The 25,234-nt window shown below is 39.0% G+C and overlaps 1 protein-coding gene and 1 long non-coding RNA gene across 8 annotated transcripts in view; both read right to left on the bottom strand.

Annotated features, from left to right (window-relative positions):
* Positions 1-2,610: 2,610 nt before the first annotated feature.
* Positions 2,611-25,234, bottom strand: part of RHOBTB3 (Rho related BTB domain containing 3) — a 69,936-nt gene continuing 47,312 nt past the window's right edge. For 4 of the 7 annotated variants that reach the window (XM_043515442.1, XM_043515446.1, XM_043515444.1 and 1 more), the window contains 7 exons: positions 19,801-19,913; positions 15,947-16,067; positions 11,305-11,478; positions 9,659-9,825; positions 8,722-8,818; positions 6,173-7,382; positions 2,611-5,415 (listed from right to left, as the gene is read on the bottom strand). In XM_043515442.1, the coding sequence (XP_043371377.1) occupies positions 7,267-7,382; positions 8,722-8,818; positions 9,659-9,825; positions 11,305-11,478; positions 15,947-16,067; positions 19,801-19,913 (788 nt within the window). In that variant the 3' untranslated portion in view covers positions 2,611-5,415; positions 6,173-7,266. Of the gene's footprint in view, positions 5,416-6,172; positions 7,383-8,721; positions 8,819-9,658; positions 9,826-11,304; positions 11,479-11,526; positions 13,693-15,946; positions 16,068-19,800; positions 19,914-25,234 lie in introns of those variants that run through there. The other 3 variants (XM_043515445.1, XM_038401300.2, XM_043515447.1) reach the window with 2 other exon arrangements.
* On the bottom strand, positions 14,316-15,242 carry LOC122460458. The gene is made up of 2 exons (XR_006281769.1): positions 14,630-15,242; positions 14,316-14,487 (listed from the first exon to the last, which is right to left on the bottom strand). It is a non-coding gene; the product is annotated as an uncharacterized LOC122460458 (long non-coding RNA).

Here is a 25,234-nt window from a genome sequence, read left to right as displayed (position 1 = left end):
GAAACTTGCAAATTATTAGCAGAACAGCTTTCTTAAAATAAACTTGATTGGCTATACAAAGCCCAAAGAGTGTTACTTTCCTAAACTAAATTTACTGGTTTTCCTTTTCTAAGCTATTTTAATATTTCCAGATCTTTTAGTTGTTTGAATCAAGTTTTCGGGGAACTTCCTAATTTTTAATTTAAACCAATGCAAAAATATTATACATGTAAAGTTGCCACATATATCAAACTCAGTGATGCTTTGACTAACTTCTGAATATCATCTGTGGATTTCTGAATTGTACCTAAGTAACAAGATATTGTTAGCGAAACCTATATCTAAGGCATAGATTTTAAATTTAAAATTTAAAAAGCACATTTCTAAAGAAAAACATCCATTTGTTATTCTGTTTATGTGGCGAAATCACTCATTTTCTCAAATTATCACATCATTCTGGGTTTGACCCAGTGTCTCAACCTGATATAGGTAGCATAATAGGGGCACCTGCGAAGAATGGAAAGATATTTTGTGTTTGAGTAATACAAAAGACTAAAATAAATATACAATACCATAAAATAGTCTCTGGTCCACAGAAATGGTCTATATTTCCATTTTACCTTTTTTTTTTAAAAAGCTATTAACGGGAAAAAGGATTTATGAAATCTCCTTCATGAAAATAAATACCACTACACTGAGTTACTGGCAAAAAATTCTTATGTAGCAGATCAGATTTTCAAAATATTAAAAAATCTAGGGCCACATGCAATATGAGCAAACATTCACACACACAATTTGTATATGTAGTTACCATGACTGCACATGTGAATTTAGTATTTGTGCATACAAACACCAGTTAAATGATTAAACTGGCCATCTGTAGTGCAGATACTGTGACAGAGCATGTTCAGTACTGGTAATTGTTCATGCAAATTAGACTTACAATTCTGTAGTCATTTTTGCTGATGGGCCTTAAGCTTTCAAAACTTCAAAATTTGTCATTCATCCAGTTGATCTACATCTAGAATTTTTAATTTCTACGGTAACAGATATAAAAATTAGGAAATAAGGAGGTAGTTAAATTTTTTACATTTTTTTAAAATTATATGCATATATTGTTTCTACTTTCATGTATAACCATTTTTATTCCATCTTTAACATCTCTTTTTCTCCATGGTAGCAGACTCATCTGTTTTATTCCTTGCAGGAGACAATGTGCTATTCCTAGTTCTGTCACTGACTAGCAATGTGATCTTGAACAAATCTTAACCCCTCTCTGCTTCAGTCTTCCTCATCTGTGAAACAAAGATAATAATGCTGCTCACGTTTGTAAAGCTCTCTTAGATCTTCAGACACAAAGCCATATATAAATACTATTAATTAACATTCCTATACTGAGCTAACCTTGGATATCTGGAGCCAGCAAAGTACCATTATTTTTGTCCAAAAATAGGAAATGCTATCTGGACCTCTAAAACTGCACCAGAAGAAAATCCCCTATGGTTCTAGTGTGTAATTCCCAAAAGAATAACTGTGTCGAGATACAAAACACTCCTTTTTATTCACAGAAAAGCACTGTAGGTACTTGTTAATATGGTGGGTCTCACCTTCTCCTGGCTGCAATTTTTTCTGCAGGTGCCTTTAAAATGGCTCATTCTGCCTTGTTTTCAGGATTAAAACTTTTTCATTAATTTTCCTTTTTTTACATTGTCCCTCTAGGACCAAACACTGACATACCACAAACACCATTCCCTACAAAACAAGAATAGCTGGCTAAAGTTGAACCTAAGTAAGATTGTGGTTTTGCTGGTAGGCAGAGGGAACCACTTAGAAGAACTTGCTTCCTGTATAAAATTCCTGTTATTGTAGACATCTATCCTTCAATTGTTAAGATGGTCTGAGCCTGGGGCTCCTTTTAGACTCAGTGTTACTGAATGTCTATTCACCAATAGTTGAAAAAAAGCCACTCACTGTGATTTATACCTCACCAGAATATCGCACAAAAATATGGTGATCCTATTTAAGATCTCCAGGCTTGATTATTTTGGCTCATATCAAAAAATGAATCCACACTACCTGAACCAATCTAAAAAGAAAAGGAGTACCCGTGGCAGACTAACACGGCTGCTACTCTGAAACCTGAACCAATCTAGTTAGTAAAACATGGAGCATCCCAACTGCTTAGAAACACAGGTCACCATGAACACATTGGGCTGATGCGCCACTCTGCAAAGGCTTCCTATTGAAGAGAGCTGAGTTCTAGGTTTGTCCTGTTAGTCAAAGCTCTCCATAGAACTGGCCATGCCTACCTCTTTCTTTATAAATATTATCCCCTTGGCATCTGCTTTCAGTTGAAATGATTTAACTGTCAACCAACAGGGGGGAAGTTTGACTGTGGGAGACAGAACTTTCCCAGGAAAGTTTCCTACTCTACGGAATTTTCTCCTGCAACAGATAAGGATGACTGTTGACTTCATAGCTTTCACAAGAATACAAATTTCCTCTTTGCCTTCACTTTCCCTTAATTTCTTCACACACAGATATATAATATTACCAAACAACAACAGAAAATGCCCTAAAATTAAACCAGCTTTTTCTCCTACAGGTTGGGAAGAAAGATTGTTATTGTTATTTCTATTTTTAAATACAAAGGAGGCGCTCACACAGTACAATGAGGGGCCATATAAGCACCTAGCTAGAGAGAAAATACCAGTTCATGTGGTTGTAAGGGCAATTTATACAGGGAATAGTTATACACTTACCCCAATGTTTTGACAATATGCTTTACCGAGCAAGCCCATATGTTACAAGGATTGTGTGATAATCACAGGCTAAAATAAGCAGGTAGGGTGGGATATTCAAAAGCGCCTCGGAAAGCTGGGTACCCAACGTCATTGAAAATCTCACCCATAGGTTAAACAAAAGATTTACAAAAGTTAAAAGTTAAAACCACCACTATTGCAGCAAAGAATCCTTAGGGAAAACAGGTTGCAGCTAAACAACAGAGACCATGTCTACACTGCAAACTTTGGTTGACGCAAGTTACATCAGCATAAAGCTACCACTGTTAGTACATCACTCATGGGCATGCATATGTGGCTCCTTGCACAAGTATTGCACATACTCATGAGTGCTTGTGTCAATGCAGGGTAAGGTATCTTAGTGCAACCCACTACTGTCCAGTGCACTGTCTTTTGGGATGTTTTGGCAATGTATAGTGGGGCAGAAACACGTCAAGCGTGGTGACTGGGGGTAAGAAGCCAACTTCCCAGTTTGCAATTGTTTTCATCCCATCCATGCCATGTCATCTATATCCCATAATTTTCATGCCTTTTCCCCATGAACCTACGCAGCCCTCCTCAATGTCCATATCTGATAGAAGCATGACGCTTGCAGTTCTGCACTATTGTCGTAAGCATTGAGAGCACAGGACACATGATCTTCGCAGAGCTGTAACTCAAACCAAATAAGCAGGGAACACAACAATATCTTGGAGCACAGACTGCTCTGGGACATAGCAAGAACCAATTCAAAGTTGTTTGTTGCTGGTGTTCAACTGCAGATGGTAGAGCACCACTTCTGGAACCAAGAAATGAGCACTGATTGGTGGGATCACGTCATAATGCAGGGTTGGGATGACGAGCAGTGGCTGCAGAACTTTTGAATGCACAAGGCCACATTCCTGAATCTGAGGGCCGAGCTTGCCTCAGCCCTCCAGTTCAGGGACACCAAAATTAGAGCTGCACTGATGGCGGAGAAGAGAGTAGTGATTGCACTGTGGAAACTTGCAGTGTCAGATTGCTACTGGTAAATGCAAAATCTATTTTGGAATTGGAAAATCCACTATCATGCAAGTGTGCAAGACCACTAATCATCTCTTGCTATGCAGGACTGTGACTCAGCAATGTGCAGGACATACTGGACTGATTTGCAGTAATGGCATTCCGGAATTGCGGTGAAGCAAAGATAGTATATATATCTATCTCCCTATTTTGGGACAAGCCTATCTTGCAACAGAAAGGGCTACTTTTTTTTACAGTTATGCAAGCATTGGAGGATCACTAGGGTCTCCTCACTGACATTAACTTTGGCTGGTCAAGGAAAGTGTATGATGCTTGCATCTTTAAAAATACAGGACTGTTCAGAGAGCTACAAGCAGGGACTTTTGTTGATGACGTTGTGATGTTGAAATACCAGTAGCAATCCCAGGGAACCCAGCCTACGCCTTGCTCCCCTGACTCATGAAGCACTCCAATAGCAGCAAGAAAAGATTTCGCTATTGGCATAGCAGGTGAAGAAAGACAGTTGAATGTGCTTTTGAAAGATTGAAGGGATGCTGGTGTTGTTTACTCACAAGACTGGATCTCAGTGAAAAAAAAAAAGACATCCCAATGGTTATAGCTGCCGGCTGTGTTCTGCATAATCTCAGGGAAGCAAAGGGGGAAAAGTTTCCACCAGAGTGGACTGGAAGTCTGCTGAGTTAGAACAGCCAAACACAAGGGCTATTAGAAGAGCTCAACACTGAACCACACAGCTCAGAGAGACTTTGAAGAGCATTTTAACAGTGAGCCACAGTCATGTGTGGTGTACTCTGCTCTACCTGGCTCTGCTGTTTTGGGGACAGTTAGGAATTGTGTAGTGTACATCTATGAATATAGCACTGTCAATGCCCCTCTTAATTTTGTGGTGCTTGCTGTACATTTATGATTATTATGCTGTTTGTCACTGATCCTATGAGTTGTGCCACACTGTAGAGTAATAATTAAGTAGGTGCTTTCAGAACTGCTGGGCACTTTGAAGCATGTGTTGTGAACTAAAAGATTATTTGCCAAATAATATAATTTTATTCAGTAGCAAAACCAGTGCAAAGAAAAATCTGTGCAATTTAAAAGTAAATACATTAAAAACTTAATAAATTAATGAAACAGAACAACCAGTGGAAAGAACATTCCTGTCCATTAATCTACATATACAGCAACCATGGCTTTCACAGATCAGTTTATGTGAGGGTGTGGTTGTTCTTAATGTCTGCTGGGGTAGAGTGGTAGGGATAGGGATAAAGTCCCTATCCATGGACATGGAACGTAGGGTGGGAGAGCATAGGGAGGTGCTGTTATGGAGTTTCCCACGGACTGCAAAGGAAGGCAAAACTGGGATTGTTGCAACTAAATCCACAAGAGTCTGCAGCATCTGTTTGTTGTTGAAGCTCCATTATGTCTTGGTGCATCTCCCTCTCCTTCTCCTCTCTGCTTTTTCCTTCCCCAGACTGTCTGTCATGTTCACCCTCCAGACCCTTTTCTCATAGTCTCACGCAGCACTGGTTTGCAGGATCTCATTGAACACATCATACTAAGTCCTTTTCTTTCTCCTCCTTATCTAGCTCAGGTGTTCCTCAGGTGCGGAGGGGAGAACCTCTCAGAACCACAATGGCAGCAGCTGGAGATAAAAACACACAGAGGTACCACGGTCAATATAGTTACAACAGAAAGTGAAAGTTAAAATTCAGAACCCCCTTCTCTTGCATCTCTAAAATTTTAAACAAGACATGCTTATTGACACTTTTGCTTCAGAGTGCTTGTGCACGGTGCCACTCAGTCAGCCATGGCGAGTACGGCCCGCCAATGGTGAAGGAAATGAGGGAATTTTGCTCAGTTGCATGAAATTGAGTATAGGACAATGGTACTAAATACTGGCACTACTGTCCACATGAAGTGGTGATTTTAGCTGATCTCTCACTCCTGATATAACAAAGGTGCAGAGAGCACAGCTGCTGTTTATTGTCTGCTGCTAGCCTGTGTACTACAAGGGTGCCTGCTGAAGTTATCCTTGAGTGGCAAGGGAAAGTGTCCTACCACAAAGGAAGCAATAAGGCTGCCATCCTTAGAAACCTTCAGGAGAGGATTGCAGAGTACCTCCATGAAAGTTTCATCAAGATCTCTCACGAGAATTCAAGAGACATCCCTGTGTACATAAAGTGCTCCACATGCCCCTACTGGCCTAATTCTACAAGAGAATGAAAAGCAGATAACAAAAATACCTGTCTTTGTTGTACTCCTACCTCTTTTAGTACAAGTAAATTAATGAAAAGTCAGTAACTGTGCCATGTTAAATTGGGGGCACCAGCAGGACGTCATTGTAATGGGAAAATCATTTACACACTTACCCGAAGTTCCTTCCCCTGCATCAAGCTCACCCATGCTCGACTGCTGGGACTGACTGGACTGTGGTGGAGTCTCAAAACAGGTCCTGGCTCCCCGCATAGGTGGAGCTCCCTGGTTGCACATCCCCCATCCTCCTCCTAGTCGTTCATGCAGGGACCTGCGGCTTGGGCTCCTCAAAGTTATCCATGGTTACGTGTGGGATATCAGTAGGGTCTCTGACAATTATAGCATGCAGCTCTTTGTAAAAGTGGCAGGTCTGCGGGTTAGCACCAGAATGACTGCTGGCCTCTCGATATGGCTGACCCATTCCTTCTCTTTCACACAGCACTGCAGCTGGCCTGTCGTACTCCTTCTCCTGCATACCCCGTGCAAGCTGTTCATAGATAAACATGGCTGGTCCATAGCTGTGCTTACACAGCCTCTTTTCCGCATAGGCCCAGGAGATCCAATATCTCCTGTCTATTCCAAGTTGGAGTGTGTCTGGATCATGTAGCCGCCATGGTCAGCTGCATAGTTGCGTACAACAATGGGAGAGCTGCTAGGTGTGCTCTCCAGCTGGACAAACAGGTAAAGGTATTTCAAAATCTGCAGGGTTTTAAAAGAGAGGGAGGGCCTTCCAGACTCCATGACCCCTGGACAATGGCATTCACAATTGTGACCAAAGAGGTCATCATCAGACACTGTTGAACAGCTGCTGGAGGGCTGTTAGAATTCAGATAAGTAACGCAGTGTTTACACTTGCGCTGCGTCGAACTCAGTACATCAACCATGGCTTAATGCTGCTGGGAGGGAGGTAGTGTTACTGCATTGCTGTAACGGGGCACTTGCATCAGTAAGAGACAAACATAGGTATAGACACATGCACATGCGGCTTACGTTGACCTAACTTTGTAGTGTAGACCAGGCCTGATTAACTCCTTATGCTGTCCAATGGTATATTTCTTAATTCCTTTAAAACATCACAGTAATTCATTATTAATGAAAAGAATATTAGCAAGCGCATTAGAGAGTACAGCAGGACTCAAATGTTTATTTTCATCCCTGTTACAGTTTTAATAGCCTGCATGTAATTCCCAGCCTGTTATTCTCCAGTCTATGAACACTTTGTGAATAATCAGTCTTCTGGTTACATTACTATGCAGTGGCATTTCTGGGAGTTGATGTAATTCCTGTAATCTGCAAGCTGTTTCAGGTACATACTGGAAGGCCATCTGTGAATCTCAACAAAATTGCGTTCTTCCGCTAAAAGTAAATAAATAGTATTAATGTTAAATATGTGTGTGTGTATACACACACACACACACACACACACACACACACACACACACAAACAAACTTAAAAACTTCTAAAAATTGCTTTAAACAACATTAAGGGCACAAAAACCCATAATAGAAGGGAGCAATAAAGTTAAAGTTGAAACTCTGTCCATTGTACCTAAGTTTTTTTTGCAGCACAAACTGTAAAGATCAACTGCCTGAATACCCTTGCTGTTGTGCTAGGCATAAATAAGTTAGTTAATTTTAAATGAACATAGTATTCAGAAAAGATATCAAAATGACAGTCCTGGAGACAAATCCTCTATCCACAAAAGAGATACAGCATAGGTAGCAACAATGCAGGACACTTTCTTATGCAATCACAACAAACAAGGCATAGTTCATTCTCCACTCCCGACTTCCTATACTGAGAGTGACAACAAAGGGGATGTGGATACATCTCTAATAAGAACTGAATTTAAAACTACTACTCAATTTTACACAGATCACCAAAAGCCTTCTAATAGTGACAAAAGGGTAAAATAAGCCCTATTGCTGAATTTCTTTTTTGTTGCGGGTTTAGCTTAATTTTTTTCTTGTTTGTTTTTTGATTTTGTTAGTGATCTTCCTAAAAAATAACTTTTTTTGAAACACAATTTTAGGTCATCATAATTAGGCAAGATACATCCTTCCTACTAACTCAGTGTCCCAGCATTTCCTGAATCAGATTGCAGCAGAGGATGTCCACTGCCAATTTTCTTGGGCTAGTGAGAGGCAGAATACAGATGTCAGCAGTGTACAACAGGGCCATATTGTGAGGGGTGCTGAGCCAATACAACTCCCATTAATCAGGCAGGTGGGTTTCTACATTTCTCTTAAAGCAAACTGGGTGGGTGCACCTCACAGGGTTTGGCTTAAAAAAAAATAATAATAATAATAATTTACCTCTTCCACTTCTATTTCCTAAACCAATCTGACTTTGTCACTTGGATTTACTTACATGAATGAAGTGCCATTTAATCATTTGGTTTCATAATACGCTATATCATCTATTGAACAGCACTATAGAGATCCTAAATTTTTTCTTTAAAAAAATGTTATGCTTATTATTTGGTGTCTAAATACCATGTCCTTGGAAGCAACTTGTAATCTTGATTCAATGTATAAAATAAACAGACTTAAGTACATCTCTCTGAAGTCTTATTTATCTCCTCACATGCTCAGAAGCAACATTACTTAGCATTAATTCTTCAGTCCAAATATAATGGAAAAGGTTGGGTTTTTTTTTTTTTTAGTTTTTAAAAGACAGGAATTGGTTAACTACCTGAAAGATCTTGAAATTCAGGCTTTTGACTGAAGATGAGGTAGTTAGTGGCAATAAAATGAAGGAGCCAAGTTGAAAGGCAGTCAGAGTTGTGAAACTGCAAGGAAAAAAGGAAAGTGAAACAGAATACAAATAGTGTTCATGACTAAAACAGATAAAAAGATAGCAGAAGGAAAAAGCAGAAGTCATAATTTAAGATTTCCAGTGTCAATATAGCAGCATAGCAAATGAGGAATGGTATCCATGGAAAAAATAAATGAGGGAAAATATAGCACAACAATCTGGCAACAACATACAAATTCTGAGAATGTCAGGTGGAAGTAAATGTACTACCATAGGGACAGGCAAATCGTTTCACGTTAACAACAGGGCATGGTGCCAATTGTTAAAAACTGCTGTTAAAGGCAACCTTCCTTAGCTGAGGGAGGTGTTGAAGTAGCTGCTTAGACCCCTCCCTCCAGTGGAGTTCAGTGATAAAGCTCTGATGAAAAATTACAAACAAGCACAGGTGCTACTACTGCAGCTGATCTACAATTAAATGGAGGGAGAAATGAGTAAGAGACGTCATAGGAAGAAGCTGACTTTAATAGTTTTTTGAATTCCATATCTGTGTGGGAATGATGAGGGGATTCTCTCCCTGAACAGTTACTGAAAAACAGATGTATTACATGAGAATTTTAAAAGAAAATTACAGCGTATTGCAAATTATATTCTAATTATTACTTCTATTTACAAAAAGAGTAAACTAAAACACGAAGTATTTGAAATAGCAGCAAACAGGTAGCTGCCAGCCACCATGACAGTCTCACAAAGCAGACGAGGACTGACAAAATTCAGGTCCAGTTAAAAGTCAATTTCAAAGTTGGTATCAACAAAAAAAATTTTAAAGAAATTCCATTACTCATACATTACATGTTCATGTATGAGCAATACATACCTTGGCTTTTCTGAGCAAGCTGACAACACTGAGACTTGTAGACGCTAATTCCCTACTAGGCATACTCTGCAGCTGTGTGATGATATAAAGCTCACAGATATGCTGGAGTCTGGATACCTGGTACATCTCAGCACAAATCAAGAGAGACATGGCTTGCAAAATACTGGCTGGTAAAAAATACAAACATGACTTATGGTTAGCGCAATCTCACTGACAGGCTGATCAAAACCAGTTTTACAGTAACCACTTAAATTTGCTTGGAATAGACACAAAATCCAAGTGCTGCTGCTGATCTTATGTTTCTGTATTGTATTTCACAATTTTTGACAGGTGAACTCTATTTTAGCAGACAAGTATTTAATTTTAAAAAGAGTGACCACTATTTTATCTTCCAAAAGAATGAGCTAATGCAATATGTAGTTATTAAACTTTCCTATGTTGTCAACTGTGGGTCAAATATTGCTGGCCTCACATAAGTCAACAGTCTTCAGTGAATTTAGGATTTGACCTTCCAATTTATATCATTTTGCTGTATGGAGAAAAAATTGTTTTTGTAAAATTATGCAAAGTTTCATGAAAAAAACAGACATAATATAGCAAGGTCTTTCTCTTTTTTTCAAACAGTAAAGTACAATGGTAACATTTAAGCAGGTAGTGTTGGACAGAGATGAAAAATAAAAAATAAATAAAGAGCATTATTATTTTTTTAAATAATTTTAATTCATGTCCTCCTAGGTGGAGTCATTTGAAATATTTAAGTACTACAACGTAAAACATTCAAAAATTCCTTATGACTGTTTATAAAACCAAGATTACTTTAACCAAAATCTGTTTGGGGGATTTATTCCAGCTCAGTGTAGTCATCCGGTTTTGTTATAACTGCACTCTGAGATTAGATAGATTTAAGCTTTAAAAAAATGAAACTTGACAAAGAGAAACAACTTTGTACTAACCTGGAGCTCTGACTAGAAAGAAATACAGTTTAAATATTGTTTTGATCTAAAAAAATAGCCTCCAGGCATTGGAATGGCCTTGAAATGACTTAAGATTTAATTTTCAGTGCGTTACTTAAGTAGAAGATGCATAAAACAATTTGTAAATTCTTTCTTTACTTCACCCTGATTCCATTATAAATACATTTCATTGTAATGATAAAAAGGAAACAAGAATTTATTTTTTTTTGTAAAGGGGAGAGAACTTCATTTTCATGTTGTACCTCAGAAAGTTACACCTAAGACAAAAAGTTTCTAAGAAATATCTTCAGCCAACAGAAATCCTTAACCAGAAAATACACTTTTACTAGTGAATGTAAAGTATCTGGTAATGCAAAACTCTTTCCAGTGTACTTTGTTTACAACACTGTCATTTTGACACAAAACATGAAAGGATGAAGCTGTTAAAAATACGACTAGAAACTTTTCACTTAATTTTTTTATTTTGGCATTACACCTGAATATTAATTTACAGATAAGTGTAAAACTTCAGTCCTTCATTCAGTATGTTGCAGAGGCAGGGAAATGAAAAGTCACGGGTGTATCTCCTCCCCCTTACTTCCCCCTTTCACCCCTCTATGCCCCAAAAAATCTGGGGGCAAAAATATGCCTGAAGTATGCAAGGAGTTAAAGGATATTTTTACATTTGCTTACCTGGACAACAGGAGTCAGTATACAGATACTCTAGAAAGGAGAGGAAAGTATCTTTGGAAACCCCATAAACTGGAACCAGAAAACTATTTGCTTCTATGTAACTTCCATTAAACATAGCTGCCATTACTTCACAGCGAGCCACTAGGACTGCTCTGTGGGCTGGTACAGTAGCACCTGTCAGATTTAAAACAAAAAATTATGACTGCAGCCTGCTCTCAACACCAGTTCTGCAAGTTAGAGAAGTACTTATCACTTCAGGTCAGATCCTCAGCTGGTATAAACTGACATCACTCCACTGAAGTCAATGGAGATATGACTATTTATACCAGCTGGGGATTTGGACCACTGTGTCTTCTGTATGCAAGTAAAAGGCATGTGTAAGGATTTGCAATATACCCAAGTAGTTCCCAAGTTGACTTCAGGAGCATCACAGCTTTGCGAGATCTAAAGCTTTGCGAGATCCCATTCAAACACACTAAGGCAAATCATCCAAGGTGGAATGCCAAGAAGTCAATGGAGTTTCAGCAAATACGAATTTAGCCCAAATTAAATGAAATATTTCACATTTCAGTAAATCTGTGATGTTTTATAATAATGTCTACATAATATCTCATTATCTCATATGCGACTTTACTATTTATATTACCTACATTGCCTCATTAGGGCAGGATCCCATTGTACTAGGTGCTGTATAGTCCTTTCTTTGAAAAACTTGTAATCAAGGCCCTGATCCTGCAATTTTTTTGAGTCTAGGTGGATTGCTGCACCTGTGCAGCACTGTACTAAAAGGAATACGCTGCACAGAAGTGCAGCAATTCACCCATATGCAAGAAGTTACAGGATCAGGGCCTAACAAGACAGATAATGTCTGAAGGGTGGGGAGGAGTTATATAGTCAATATATAGAATTTTCACAGAAGTATATACATTAGCATTTAACTGATCTGTTTATTATGACAACATACCAACCATCTTCATTTCCCTCTGAACCTAACCATCACTAATTGGCTGATATCTTATAGGCATCAGTAAATGGTGTTTGCTTTTTGTTCTGTTACGATTAATCTTTGCTTATAATTTCAGATTATTTAATTAGCACACATTAAATACATTGGTACACCTGTAGCATATATTTTATATCTATACATGCACATATGTAAGAGGTACACATTAAATAAAAGACGTCTACATAAAATTATATACAAATATTTGCATACATACACACATTCAGTATTTAGGAGATTAAATAATCTGTATTTTTTCAACTGGGAGCCACTGTATTTGTATAATGTTTCAACAACAGTTACTGAAGTACCAATACTTTTATAGTCTAGGGGCCCAAATCCTGCAAACTCAATAGAACTGCTCACATAATTAATGTTAAGCACATATGTTTGCAGGATCATGACCAAAGCCCTGTCACAATATATAAAAATTTCTTAATTGCACAGTTTAATTTTTCTAACTGTCCTACTTAAAAAATCAAAGAAATTACTACAACAGTGATCGGAAAATTAGAGTAAAACTTACTCTTCGTGAAAATAGTAAGTAGCCATTTTTTTAATCCTTTAGCCACCATTTTGGTAATGGATGGCATGCTCCTTTGTAAATGTCAATTTATACATCAGTGATATTTTCTTTGAAATATGTAGTGGGTGCTATTGTTTCATCAGCTTCCCACAAGGAATATCCCAAGAGTGGAACTTAGAACTGAACTGTTGTGTTGCCAAGTTTTGCATTAGTGTTTTGTTTTCATTATCAAAGGTCCTTTTGTTTTTATTGCATACTGAAAACGACATCCAGAAAAAAATCCCCTTTTCTCTGTGAACCCATTTTTGAGGAATTAAATCTTCATATTCGACCCTGGGTGTTTCAAGTTGAAAACAAAATAATTCAACAATTGTCTAGTCTTTGGAGCGAGGTTTTTTTGCATATGGGGTAGGAGTGGACAAGTCAGGAAAATTGTTAGTGTTCAGATAAGTATCTTGTTTCATAATGATTTGCAACAGCACGCTCCAAATGTATCATTTTTTCCATGCAACTGTTCCTTTACTGGATAAGTGTATTTAGTCCTTGTGAAAGTTATCTAGACTATGCCATTACTTTTGTGATGCGCACACACATTCTTCAGAGGCAGTGAGAAAATAGATCCAGTGGTTTGGTCCCTTTTTGGGCTTCTGCCAATACTTACAAATCTTCATAAACCATCAATCCTGCTCAGCTAACAGTTAATAGCCTTTCAAATTATCCATTCAATTTTCTTAAAAAGGTCTCTTGTATTGTATTAAAATCATAGATGGGAAAACTCTCTGGGCTGCTCCAGTAGCATGAAGGGAGTAAAAACTGGCTCCATTCCCCCAAGCCAGGTTTCCCTCAGCAGGCACAGAGGCTGCACAAAGCAGAAAGCTGGTGATAGAGGAGCTAGCCTGTACTCTTCACAGTCATTTCAATAACAAATCAAGAAATTAAACATTAAATATTTTAATTAAGTCTTCACTATTAAGAGTACTAGAAAAATTATGCAAATTATTTTAACAGGTTATTTTTAACAATTTAAATCTGTTCATCTTCAAGATCTGTATTACATCCCAAAGGAAAAAAAAAAAAAAAAAAAAGTGTGTAAAAAGCAAGTTACACCTACAATAGATACAGTAACCTAATACAAATAGCACACTCCTCACTATAAAGCAAAACCTTAATCCCAGCATCACTATACGTAACTGTTAGACACTAATCAAAGAATGAAGTTATGATATATTATTTTCCATTAAAAAGTATGAGGGGTGTTATTTTCCAGGATAAGTTCAAGTTTTGTGTGCTAGTGCTGTTGTAGGGAATGTGGTGTATGTATAGCGTTACTGTACCTCTTGGTGGTGTATGGGACTTATTCATAGCGGGGCAAAGTCTATGAAAAAAGTACGAATGTAACGTGTCGGGAGTGGCGTATGTTAAAATGGATACTTGAACTGGACATTACCTTATTTTAAAGTATTTGGATGGCTGTTTTTTTAAATAAGCTAATAACTGGCTTTTAGAAAAAAGTTTCTTTTTTCTGTGGAAATTTATTGGAAAATTATATGGTGAACATGGATCCTATGCACACCTACCACAACACATGGTGTATCTCGTCTGTGCACTAAATGCCCCAAAAGCAACTATGTGGGTGAAACCAGACAGACAATCACTAAACTCTCAAAAAGAAAAGGAGTACTTGTGGCGTACTTTGACGAAAGCTTATGCTCAAATAAATTTGTTAGTCTCTAAGGTTTCACAAGTACTCCTTTTCTTTTTGTGAATACAGACTAACATGGCTGCTACTCTGAAACCTATACTCTCAAACTAGCTCGCACAGAAAAATTATAGAAGACAAACACCGTTTCGCACCATATCACTTCTCACAAAACCATCACTCCATATAGGACCTCTCAGTCCTCGTCCTCAAAGGAAACCTGCACAACACCTTCAAAAGACAAGCTTTGGAGCTTAAATTCATAACTTGGCTACACTCTAAAAACCATGGCCTTAATAAAGACACTGGATTTATGGTTTATTATAACAATCTGTAATATGCTACTTCCTCTTTTTTGTCCTATGACTGTACAGGTGTTAATGGGCCACTTCCCCTTGAATGGTACCTGTGACAGGGTGCTGACCAGGAACTGCTGAGCCAGCCCTCTGTCACTCCATTCCAATTAAGGGAGGTGAATTGGAGTTGATTCGAGGAACCTGACTGGCAGAGGTGAAAGAGCTACCAGGCTGATTAGCCTGGGGCTATATACAGGCTCAGTGAGAGGAAGGGAGGGGAGTGGGAAGCCAGAGAGTGGAAGGAGAGGGGTTGCTATTCCCTCCTGGCTGCAAGAAAGTAAAGCCCCTAAGGCTGGAACCCCCAGCAATATATGGTGAGAGGTGGTAGGTTTACACTGTGTAAATAAACTGCATCAGTGATTGCTGAGTCAGAAGGTCTCAAAGAAAAGGAGTACTTGTGGCACCTTAGAGACTAACAAATTTATTTGAGCATAAGCTTTCATGAGCTACAGCTCACTTCATCGAATGCGTTCAGTCTCTGAGTGATTTTTGGAGCAAAGCATAATTTATTATGCCCTGCTACAGTCCCTTATATTATGTGCTAACTATTTATGCTAATCAATCTTTTTCACCTGTGATGTAGCACTGTTGGTCCCAGGATATTAGAGAGACAAGGTAAGTGAGATAATATATTTTACTGGACTAACTTCTGTTGGTGAGAGAGACAAGCCTTCAAGCTTACACAGAGCTCTTCTTCAGATCTGGGAAACTTACTCAGAGCGTCAGAACTAAATACTAGATAGGATCACTGTGCCACTGTAGCGTTTTAACTATAGACAAGCCCTGAGTATCTTTCCCAGAGCTGAAGAAGAGCTTGAAAGCTTGTCTATTTCACCAACAGGAGCTGGTTCAATAAAAGGTATTACCTCACCCACCTTTGTCTCACTATATCCTGAAACCAACATGGCTACACCACCACTACAAACTAAAAATCAAGAAGGCATTTTCCTTTCATAATCTCCTTCTGGAAAAAGCATCAGAAGATATTACTCAGCCTCTAAAATACTTAAGGTTCATTAAGATGGGGGAAAAAACAAGGAAAAACTGAGACACTGTACCTTGTATTTGGAAGATGACATCAGCTAACACATCTGTGTTAAAGAAAAGCCTGAGAGAAGTATCACGTAACTGCAAGGGTCTTGCTGTCTGATGAGATCTGCAATTCTTTGCCCTATTCACCTGCAAGACAAAGATACTGACATGTATAATTGCCTCTTAGTTGTACATGGGTGTTGCATATTGTTTCTACCATGAAATGAAGTGATTCTCATCTTTCCTCCTAATTCCTTTTTCCATCACTGTTGACAACTCCACTATGCTCCCCATCTCTCAAATTTATAATCTTGAAGATCCCTGGCACCTTTTTTTGCTCTCTGCTCACATGCAAAAATCTTGACAAGACCTACTGCTTCTGCTGTAATATTTCTAAAATCTGCCTCTCTCTCTCTCTCTCTCTCTCTCCAACCCCCATTATCACAACCTGTTTCATACCACTGTTCTCTCTCATTTGGACCACTGTAAACTCTTCCACTCCAGTCTTTTCATCTCTCACCTTTCCAACATAAAAAGCTATAAAAATCTTTTTGTCATTTCAGTCATATCTTTACCCTGCTCAAGTCCCTTCACTGGTTCCTTGTCTCTTCCTTTGAAAGCTGTAATTGCTCATCCTCATTGTTAAAGCTCCCATTTCTACATCTCATGTCAGCTTGTGGTTAGACCATTCCTCATGTCATTATTCCCTTTGTCTCCCACTCCCGCTTATACCCTTTGTGTTTTTTTTCCAGTACACTACAGCCTACATCTGCAATGATACCCCTCTCCTGCAAACCAAGGGCTTTTCTACACTTACAGCATTGCAGTGGCACAACTGCAGCAGCGCTGCTGTAGCATTCAGTGAAAACACTACCTATGCTGGCTGACAGGAAAGCTTCTCCCATAAGCATAGGTACTCCATCTCCCTGAGAGGCAGTAGCTATGTCGATGGGAGAAACTCTCCCATCAATATAGCACTGTCTACACTGGGAGTTGGGTCAGATAACTGTATTGCTCAGGGGTGTGGATTTTCCACACCTCAGTGACATAGTTATGCTGACCTAAGTTGGTAGTGTAAACCAAACCAAAATGCCCTCACTTTCTCCCTTCAAATCCCTCCTCAAAAGCTAATTCTTTTGCTTTGATTTCAATTATTGATTTTCAAATAATTTTTATGAATTTAGAAACTTTATGTAAAGCTAAAACTCAAAGTTCTATATAAGTAATTAAGAAGGGAAACCAAATTAAAAATAATAGTAATTAAAATCATATTGCTGATTTTCCTGAATGAAGTTTAATTAAACAGGGCTAAACTGATATTTAAAATCTGATCTAATTTTTTTAACTTTACAAGAAAATCCGACTATATATCCAGAGCAGCTAGAGGGGCCAGAGGGAGTACCAATTTAAAAGATTGTCTTTTCAATAGGAGTCTTCTCTCTCTTTCCATGCCCCTTCCATCTGCCAGTCAGGGAAGCAAGAGAAATAAAAGCTCCATTTAAGATAGGGGTAGGCAAAATGCGGCCCGCCAGCCATTTTACTCTAGCCCTCAAACTCCCACTGGGGAGCGGGGTCTGGGGCCATTCCACATGCTCCCAGAAGCAGCAGCCCAGCCCCGCTCCGGTGCTCCAGCTGGGAAGCAGGGTCAGGGGCCACTCCATGTGGCTCCCGGAAGCAGCTGCATGGTCTCGCTCCAGTTCCTACGCATAAGGGCAGCCAGAGGGCTCCACTCTTCATGCTGTCCCCACAGCTCCCATTGGCCAGGAACTGTGGCCAATGGCACCTGTGGACGGGTCAGCGTGCAGAGACACCTAGCCATGGCTCAGCGTAGGAACCGGGGGGGTGGGTGGGGAACATGGCCACTGCTTCTGGGAGCCTCTTGAGGTAAGCACTGCCTGGACCCTACACCCCCGAGCCACTCCCCCACGTCCAAATCCCTTGCACCAGTCCTGAACCCCTCCTGCCCTCTGAACCCCTCTATCCCAGTCCAGAGCATCCTCCTGCATCCCAAGCCCCTCATCCCCAACCCCACCCCAGAGCCTGCATCCCCTCCTGCACCCCAACCTCCTGCCCCATCCCTGATCCTCCTCCCACTCTCTGAACCCCTCAGTCCCAGCCCAGAGCATCCTCCTACACCCCAAACTCCACATCCCCAGCCCCACTCCATAGCCCTCACCTCCCCCCACATACACCCTATTCCCCTAAATGAGCCCAGAGCCCCCTCCCACACTCTGAACTCATTTCTGGCCCACCCCAGAGCCCACACTCCCAACCAGAGCCCTCACCCCACCCCTACACCGCAACCCCAATTTTGTGAGTATTCATGGCCCACCATACAATTTCTATTCCCAGATGTGGCCCTCAGGCCAAAAAGTTTGCCCACTCCTGATTTAAGAGGAGCTTTACAAAGCACGACTCCCTTTCAAGCACCCTCCACCTATCAGTTGCACTGTTGTCAACTCTTGCAATTTTATTGTAAGTCTCAGTATATTTAGTGCTTTTATTAAAGCCCCAAATATGAAATCAAGAGCTTGTGAGAACTTCAATTTTTATTTTTAAAAGTACGTGTCTAGCTCTCATGACTGGGAAGTAAAGCTGGACAGTGCTAAGCAAGTGCATACTTAAGATTCAGAAACCAAAAGGCAAATAAAAATCATGAGATTTTTTTTCCCCTTCAAAAAATACATATTGGATTCTTTTTAAACCAATATCATGAATATCTGGGTTTGGCTCATAACCTTTGAATGCTTGGGGTTGGCAATATTGCCATTCGGAGAGCAGCAACTTCTATTTACAAAAGCTAAGTGACTTGTTGTCTCACATTTTGTCTGGGGGGGAGGTTTAACACACTCAATTTAGGGTACAACCCACTTCCCATTTAAGTCAATAAAAAATAAAAAACTTTGTATAAGCTTTGCAGTAGCAGGGAGGAGGTAAATTTATTTAAGATTTGTTTAAAATTAGACCACTATGTATTTTTGAATAATACACTTATTTTCATGTAAATTACATTTCCCTGTGAAATGACAGGTTTCAGAGTAGCAGCCGTGTTAGTCTGTATTCGCAAAAAGAAAAGGAGAACTTGTGGCACCTTAGAGACTAACACATTTATTAAGAGCATAAGCTTTCATGAGCTACAGCTCACTTCATCGAATGCATTTGGTGGGAAAAAAAAAAAAACAACAACTTTTTTTTTCCACCAAATGTATCCGATGAAGTGAGCTGTAGCTCACAAAAGCTTATGCTCTAATAAATTTGTTAGTCTCTAAGGTGCCACAAGTACTCCTTTTCTTATTTCCCTGTGAAATAACTCTGGTTCAAATATAATTATTAGTAGACAGATATTTACTTCACAACACCCACTTAAAGAAACCACCTCCTGATTTCTGTTAGAGAGGCAGAACTTCTGGCAGATGCACATAATGGCAGAGCTTTCCTGGCGCAGCTTCTATTACATCTGAATTACTGTTAATACTGGTGGGTAGACTGTGATGGAGAAAGTATTATTAATCGTTTTAAGTAACCTACTGTTATGTAGACTTCACTGATCAAACTTACAGTAATACTGTGCTTTGGAAGTGCATCTACGTTATTATACAAGTGGGGAGAGGTAACATCTTTTTATTGGACCAACTTCTGAGGGTCTCTCTCACCAACAGAAGTTGGTCCAACAAAAGATGTTACCGCACCCACCTCGTTTCTTTAATATCCTGGGATCAACATGGCTACAACACATTTAAGCTGTTATATTTATTTTTAAAAAAAAACAGCTGACAGACAAGATTCGGCAAACCACAATACTTGTACAACAAAGATCATTACGAAAAGTCTAGCTATTCTATGTTAAAAGTGATTACAAAAGAAAATAATGGCAATTGACCTTTCCTGGAGTTTTCAGGATACATTTAACTTTCTCAAGCACGAGCTCAACTTCTCCTGGGTCTTTCAACTTCTTTTTTATATCTTCTTCTAACAATTCCCATTGGAAAGCACCTATGACAAAACCAAGTAACATCCTTAAGGCATGGAATAGCTTTTTGGTCCATATTATTACTTATAAATTAATGTGCATGGGACTTCATGGACAAAGAAAAGAATGCCCATGCCCAACAGTTCAGTTTTATAGAAAAAAGTATTTCTCAGCACTTTTGTTAGTTAGATTTTTCAGCAAGTTTGTGCCCTAGAAAGCACAAATTATAACTCTGCTATGGTCAACCCTATGCACTGATGTAATGTTGACTTTATCAGGATTTTGCAAGATGAGGCCAGCATATCTTGATTTAGATTCTCAAAGAAGTCTAGGCAATTTAAATATGTACATGTCATAGAAAAAAGTCTAAATCCCCTGGACTGCTTCAAAAGTATCAAGACAAACTTAACTCAAGGTCCTGTATAAACTTTGTATGGACAATTTCAGAAAAGATTCTGTTTAAGCACAGAATTAGGCACTTAACTATGTTAATTTCTCCTAATATATCAATTATTTGACGTTTTAAATGATGCCTACATTGCTGAAGCTTAAAGGATCAGCTACTTAAAGAAATTTACACACGAGGCAAAACAGTGAAGGGGGAGGACATTTCTACCAAAATCGATTTAAATTTTCGTTTTCTGTGTTTTCCCTATTATGTTTTCTAGTCCCAAGGTTCTCAAACTACTGTCCTTGGGCCATTAGCGGCCTGCAAAGAGCTGGCTGATAACATAGCATTGGCTCCTTCCTATTACATTAAAAGGACTAGAAACTACATTAAAAGTATTTTCCTAATATTACTTTTCCATGTAAGCAATTGCTGTATATTCCAAAGAAATGCTGCTAAATTTGAGAGGAGGTAAGCTTCACAAATGTGAATGGGAAACAACTTTTCTATTAAAATCTGTTCTAAGGAAAATTTTGAAAACTAACCTATTTAGGGTTTTATACTATGCTCACCTCCCTAGTATGTATGCTTCCAACAGTATAAAATAAGTTTGTTCTTTGGCATATGTCTCTCTCTTCCTTAAAATCCTAGGATACTGTGAAAAAATTAGATTTTATTTTTATAACACTTTCTAAAATAAAAGTTATCTATTGTGGAAGATACTTGTGTTTCAAGACCTTCCTTTACAAACCAACTTCTTCTCCTTCAGATTCTGGATTGAATTTATATTTGATATCTCTAATTGCCAAGGAAACTACAGCAACATCTAAAATGTTAATCAAAAGTTTCCTGCAATATCAAGTAGAAGAAGCTAGACTGAGAGGAAGAAAGCCATTACTGAAACACACACAAGTATCAAAAAATTCAAGTTAAAAAAACAAGTGAAATCTTCCCTCGTGAAAGCCTAGTATCTACAGATCAAGAACTGTATGCTAAAGTATCCATAAATATCCTACACGTATACCTGATCAAAATTTGGAAGCTATTCTGAAAGAGAAAAAAGATCACATATCCACAACTTTCTTGGGTCTTGATAATTCTTACATAGGTTCCAGTTGTGCAGTAGCTGCTCTCCTAGAAATGTATAGCACTTGCTGATACAAGAGAAAAATTCCACCTCTCCAATGACTGCCGAAATGTAAGATTAAGCATTCCATAGATCAGTGGTCCCCAACCTTTCTGTGGGAATAGCACATTCCTATTCCCAACAGACTGTGGTGGGCAGCGGAAAGAAGCCTTGCTGGCGGCATTTCGGTGGGGGGTTCTCAGGTGGCCGCGCTCGGCGGCAGCATTTCGGCGGTGCGGTGTCCTGTGGGCACACACAACTGCCCCAGCAGGCGCCATTGTGCCCGCAGGCACAGCATTGGGGACCCCTGCCGTAGATATTCTGTTTTTAGAGGTGAACTCTATGGTGATTGGGCTGGATGGAGTCATAAAGGGCAACTGGGCCCTCAGGAAGGATACTGAAAAACTTGCTGAATATGGGAGTCCATTAGCATCCAACTGTGAGAGCTGTTGCTTTATAACATGTGCTCTCAGCTGTCATCTGAAGAAAAAGTTTAACATGTAAAAATGGCACCTTCTAACATCTTCACAAAAATCTGCTTCCTGTGGGTATTCTGGGTCAAAGTGATATGTTAGGCTCTCCACAGATAGCAGTTCTATTTTGGAGAAAGGAAGTAAAATATCATGGACTTCAAAGATACGGAGATAGAAAGAACATTATTACTTTGTCTGTTCTGCTTCTTTCATGGGTCTGAAAGCAATAAGCCTATTTATGAATAAAATAAAGAATGAAAAATGCATAAATGAATATACAGGAAAAAATAAACTTAAAACTAATTGAAACCTTTACTGCTACTAAGAAAAGTAGGTGTAAACAGAAAACACTTAACTTCCAAAAAGATAGGTATTCCCAGTGTTGCTCATCCCTGCTACAGGAAAGAAACTTTCAAGATTCTAAAGGAGCAAAGAAAGCCTTTCTGGGTTATCTGCTTTATGACTGATAATTTTAGCGGTCTCCAAAGAAATAAACCATCCTATAGTGGAATACTGGCCAACAGGATACCAAAAAGGGATTGCTGATGCTAAGGGCCTTAGATGTTGTGGTTTTCTGGTGTATAGGCATTACTTCCACAGGCAAAGAAACCAGACTTATTTTACTAAAAATCTGAACCCAAATACACACAAGGGTACACTAAACAATTGTATTTAGGGTGTTTGGTAACCAGATGAACAGAACAGCATTACCTGATAATTTGATGTTTGGTTTCTATACTGATTATAAAGAGCCACAAGCATCTCTGACTATGAAGAATTTTGAAGTGGCAAATTCTCTGAATATTCATGCTTTCTTCACTGTTTGAACTTTTTATCATTAAGAGAGGAAGGATGGCTGAATAGTTGGAGTGCTGGCCTGGGACATGGGAGATCTGGGTTCAATTCCATCTCCACTATGTAATTCCTGTGTGACCTTGGGCAAGTCACTTGGTCTCTGTGCCTCAGTTTCCCATTTGTCAAGTGATCGAGGAGATGATGCTGTCAGGATAAAAAGTGCCTATGGAAACATGATACCCTATGACCAAGTCAGAGGACGGGGACACACACACACACACACACGCATTATTATACACCGTTGAAAATTTCAGGTGCTCATTCTTAAATCACTGTATCCCCAGAAAGTGCATCTGAATTACATGTACGTGATTTTTAAAAGACAATTATCCAATTGAGGGATTATGTACATTTTCAAAAGACTAAACTGCAATTGCTAAAATTTTTGGTAGTAAATGTGAAAAACAAACATTTTTAAAGTTATCTGTAGAACTTCCATCTGAACATTACCAAATGGTTATAAGGTTAGTAAAGAGAAAGTCTCTTTCAGCAATAGGTAGCATATTCCAGCATTTAAAAAACTCTCCCCTCTTTCGGAGACGCTTATTCTATTTGCAACTGCGCTTAATGGGGGTAGGATCCAGCCCTAACTGCACAGTAAATATCTTTATTTAGCAATAATGTATACTTAATTGGTATCATATGGTATCACTTGAAGAAACAAGGTAAAAAACATGGTTTAATATTTTGTCTGAATAAACTTCAAACATCAATGCTTTATTTCAATGACCATACGGGTTGGGGGACTCAACTATAGATGAGAGGCACATAGTCAGAAGGGGTAAGGGAGACGAAAAGGTGGCATAAGGCTCATATTCATGTCCTTGTGATGCTGGGCCCCACTTCGTGCAGGCCAGTCCCCATGCATAAGTTAGAACACACTGAGGTCTGCTCTCACATTCACCCACTGTAGTCAAACCCAAGGGGCTGAAACAGCAGCTAGGCATTGATGCAGTATGGAATACCCTGATCTCACCCCCGTCCGCCAGTCATGCCACTATACCAACAGTGGCGGGAGAGAGGGAAAGGCTATTTCAACTTTATGAATAGAATCCATTGATAGCGGGGCACAAAGCATCTACACTGTATCTCAAAAACTAGACTTCTATTCTTCCTGACTCCATATTTTCCGTAAAAATCCTCTAAATGGGAAGACCCAAGTCTGATATGCACCATATTCTGCACCAACTTACACCATTCACGATCTCAATGAGATCACAAGCTATAACTTAGGGAAGAATTTGATCTATGCAAGTATAAATTGCTTGTGTGTTTTGGCTAATATACAAGAAGGTAAAATTAAGACAGAACACCAGCATAGGCCAGCAAACTGTATTTACAAGCCAAAGCACAAAGGATTACTTCACTAGTCTTTCTTCTCTGAAGATCTAAATTTAAACCCTGATTTATAACAGAAATTAAATTAATCGGTAACTATTGGTGCACATCAGAAAAACTCCACAGTATGAAAGGATTGGCAGACTGATCAAGAAAACCCTAGGGCTAGAATAAAAGGGATATTATTATTAGTCACAAATGAGGTATTGTTGAGAGAGGCTCACACAGTGCATGCCCATATGGTATTTAAACCAATATTATAAATTCTTCACTTTGGTAAGTACTAAAGGGGAGTTAGCTGTTCAATTCCTTTGTGTCTTTGAAAGTTCCCCCCCCTCCCATCTCTAAGTCAGTCACCATTAAAAGAGGCTGAATTTACAGCATTATCAAGGGCTTGAGAAACAAACTGTGAGGAATCTTCTTCTCCAAGATAGTGTTTTGTCCTCTGCATCTAATGCAGATCAACATTACGGAATGAGGAAGCAATAGCACACAACAGGGTGTGCATTCAGCCAATATGCACACATCTTCAGTGTTTGTATACTGGGTAAAGCAAACACCCTTGAGCATATTACTAAGCTTATCAAATGGTTTATAAGAAGTTTAACAATTTAAATATAATACTTATACTATTAAATCTTATTTGTTGTAATAAGTATTATATTTAAATTAAGGAAAATTACTTATTTATTCTATGTAGACTGATTTAAAAAACACAAAAAGGTTCCAAAACAGTGTATTAAAAACATTTGGCATAGATTTCAAATACATTTCTTTTTTGCAATTTTGTAAACTACCTACCTACACTCACTTTTCTCCTTACCCTCCATCTCTTTTCCTTTCCTTCTTCTTGCCCTACTTCTCCCTACCTTTACAACCGCCCCCCCTTTCCTTCATCTGTATTTCCTCAATCCTCTGCCTACTTAAAAAAAAAAAAAAAAAACCACCCATCAGTCCGGAGATGCTGAAGAGAAGCATTTTCAGAGAAGCTGCCACCACTAGTTGAACAGAAAGGCAGGAGCAAAGATCCACAGAGAAGCAGATCACTCAAGTGCTGCTTCTCCTAGTAAGGACTGCTCCAGCCACTCAGCTAAAATACATGGGACCAGCAGAAGTTTTCCTTCTAAAGCCCTACTTAAGCTGCTACCATTACTCAGTGGATTA

The sequence above is a fragment of the Dermochelys coriacea genome, chromosome 5, assembly GCF_009764565.3.
Source record: "Dermochelys coriacea isolate rDerCor1 chromosome 5, rDerCor1.pri.v4, whole genome shotgun sequence".
Taxonomy (NCBI): domain Eukaryota; kingdom Metazoa; phylum Chordata; order Testudines; family Dermochelyidae; genus Dermochelys; species Dermochelys coriacea.
This window is presented reverse-complemented; position numbering and strand designations above follow the sequence as displayed.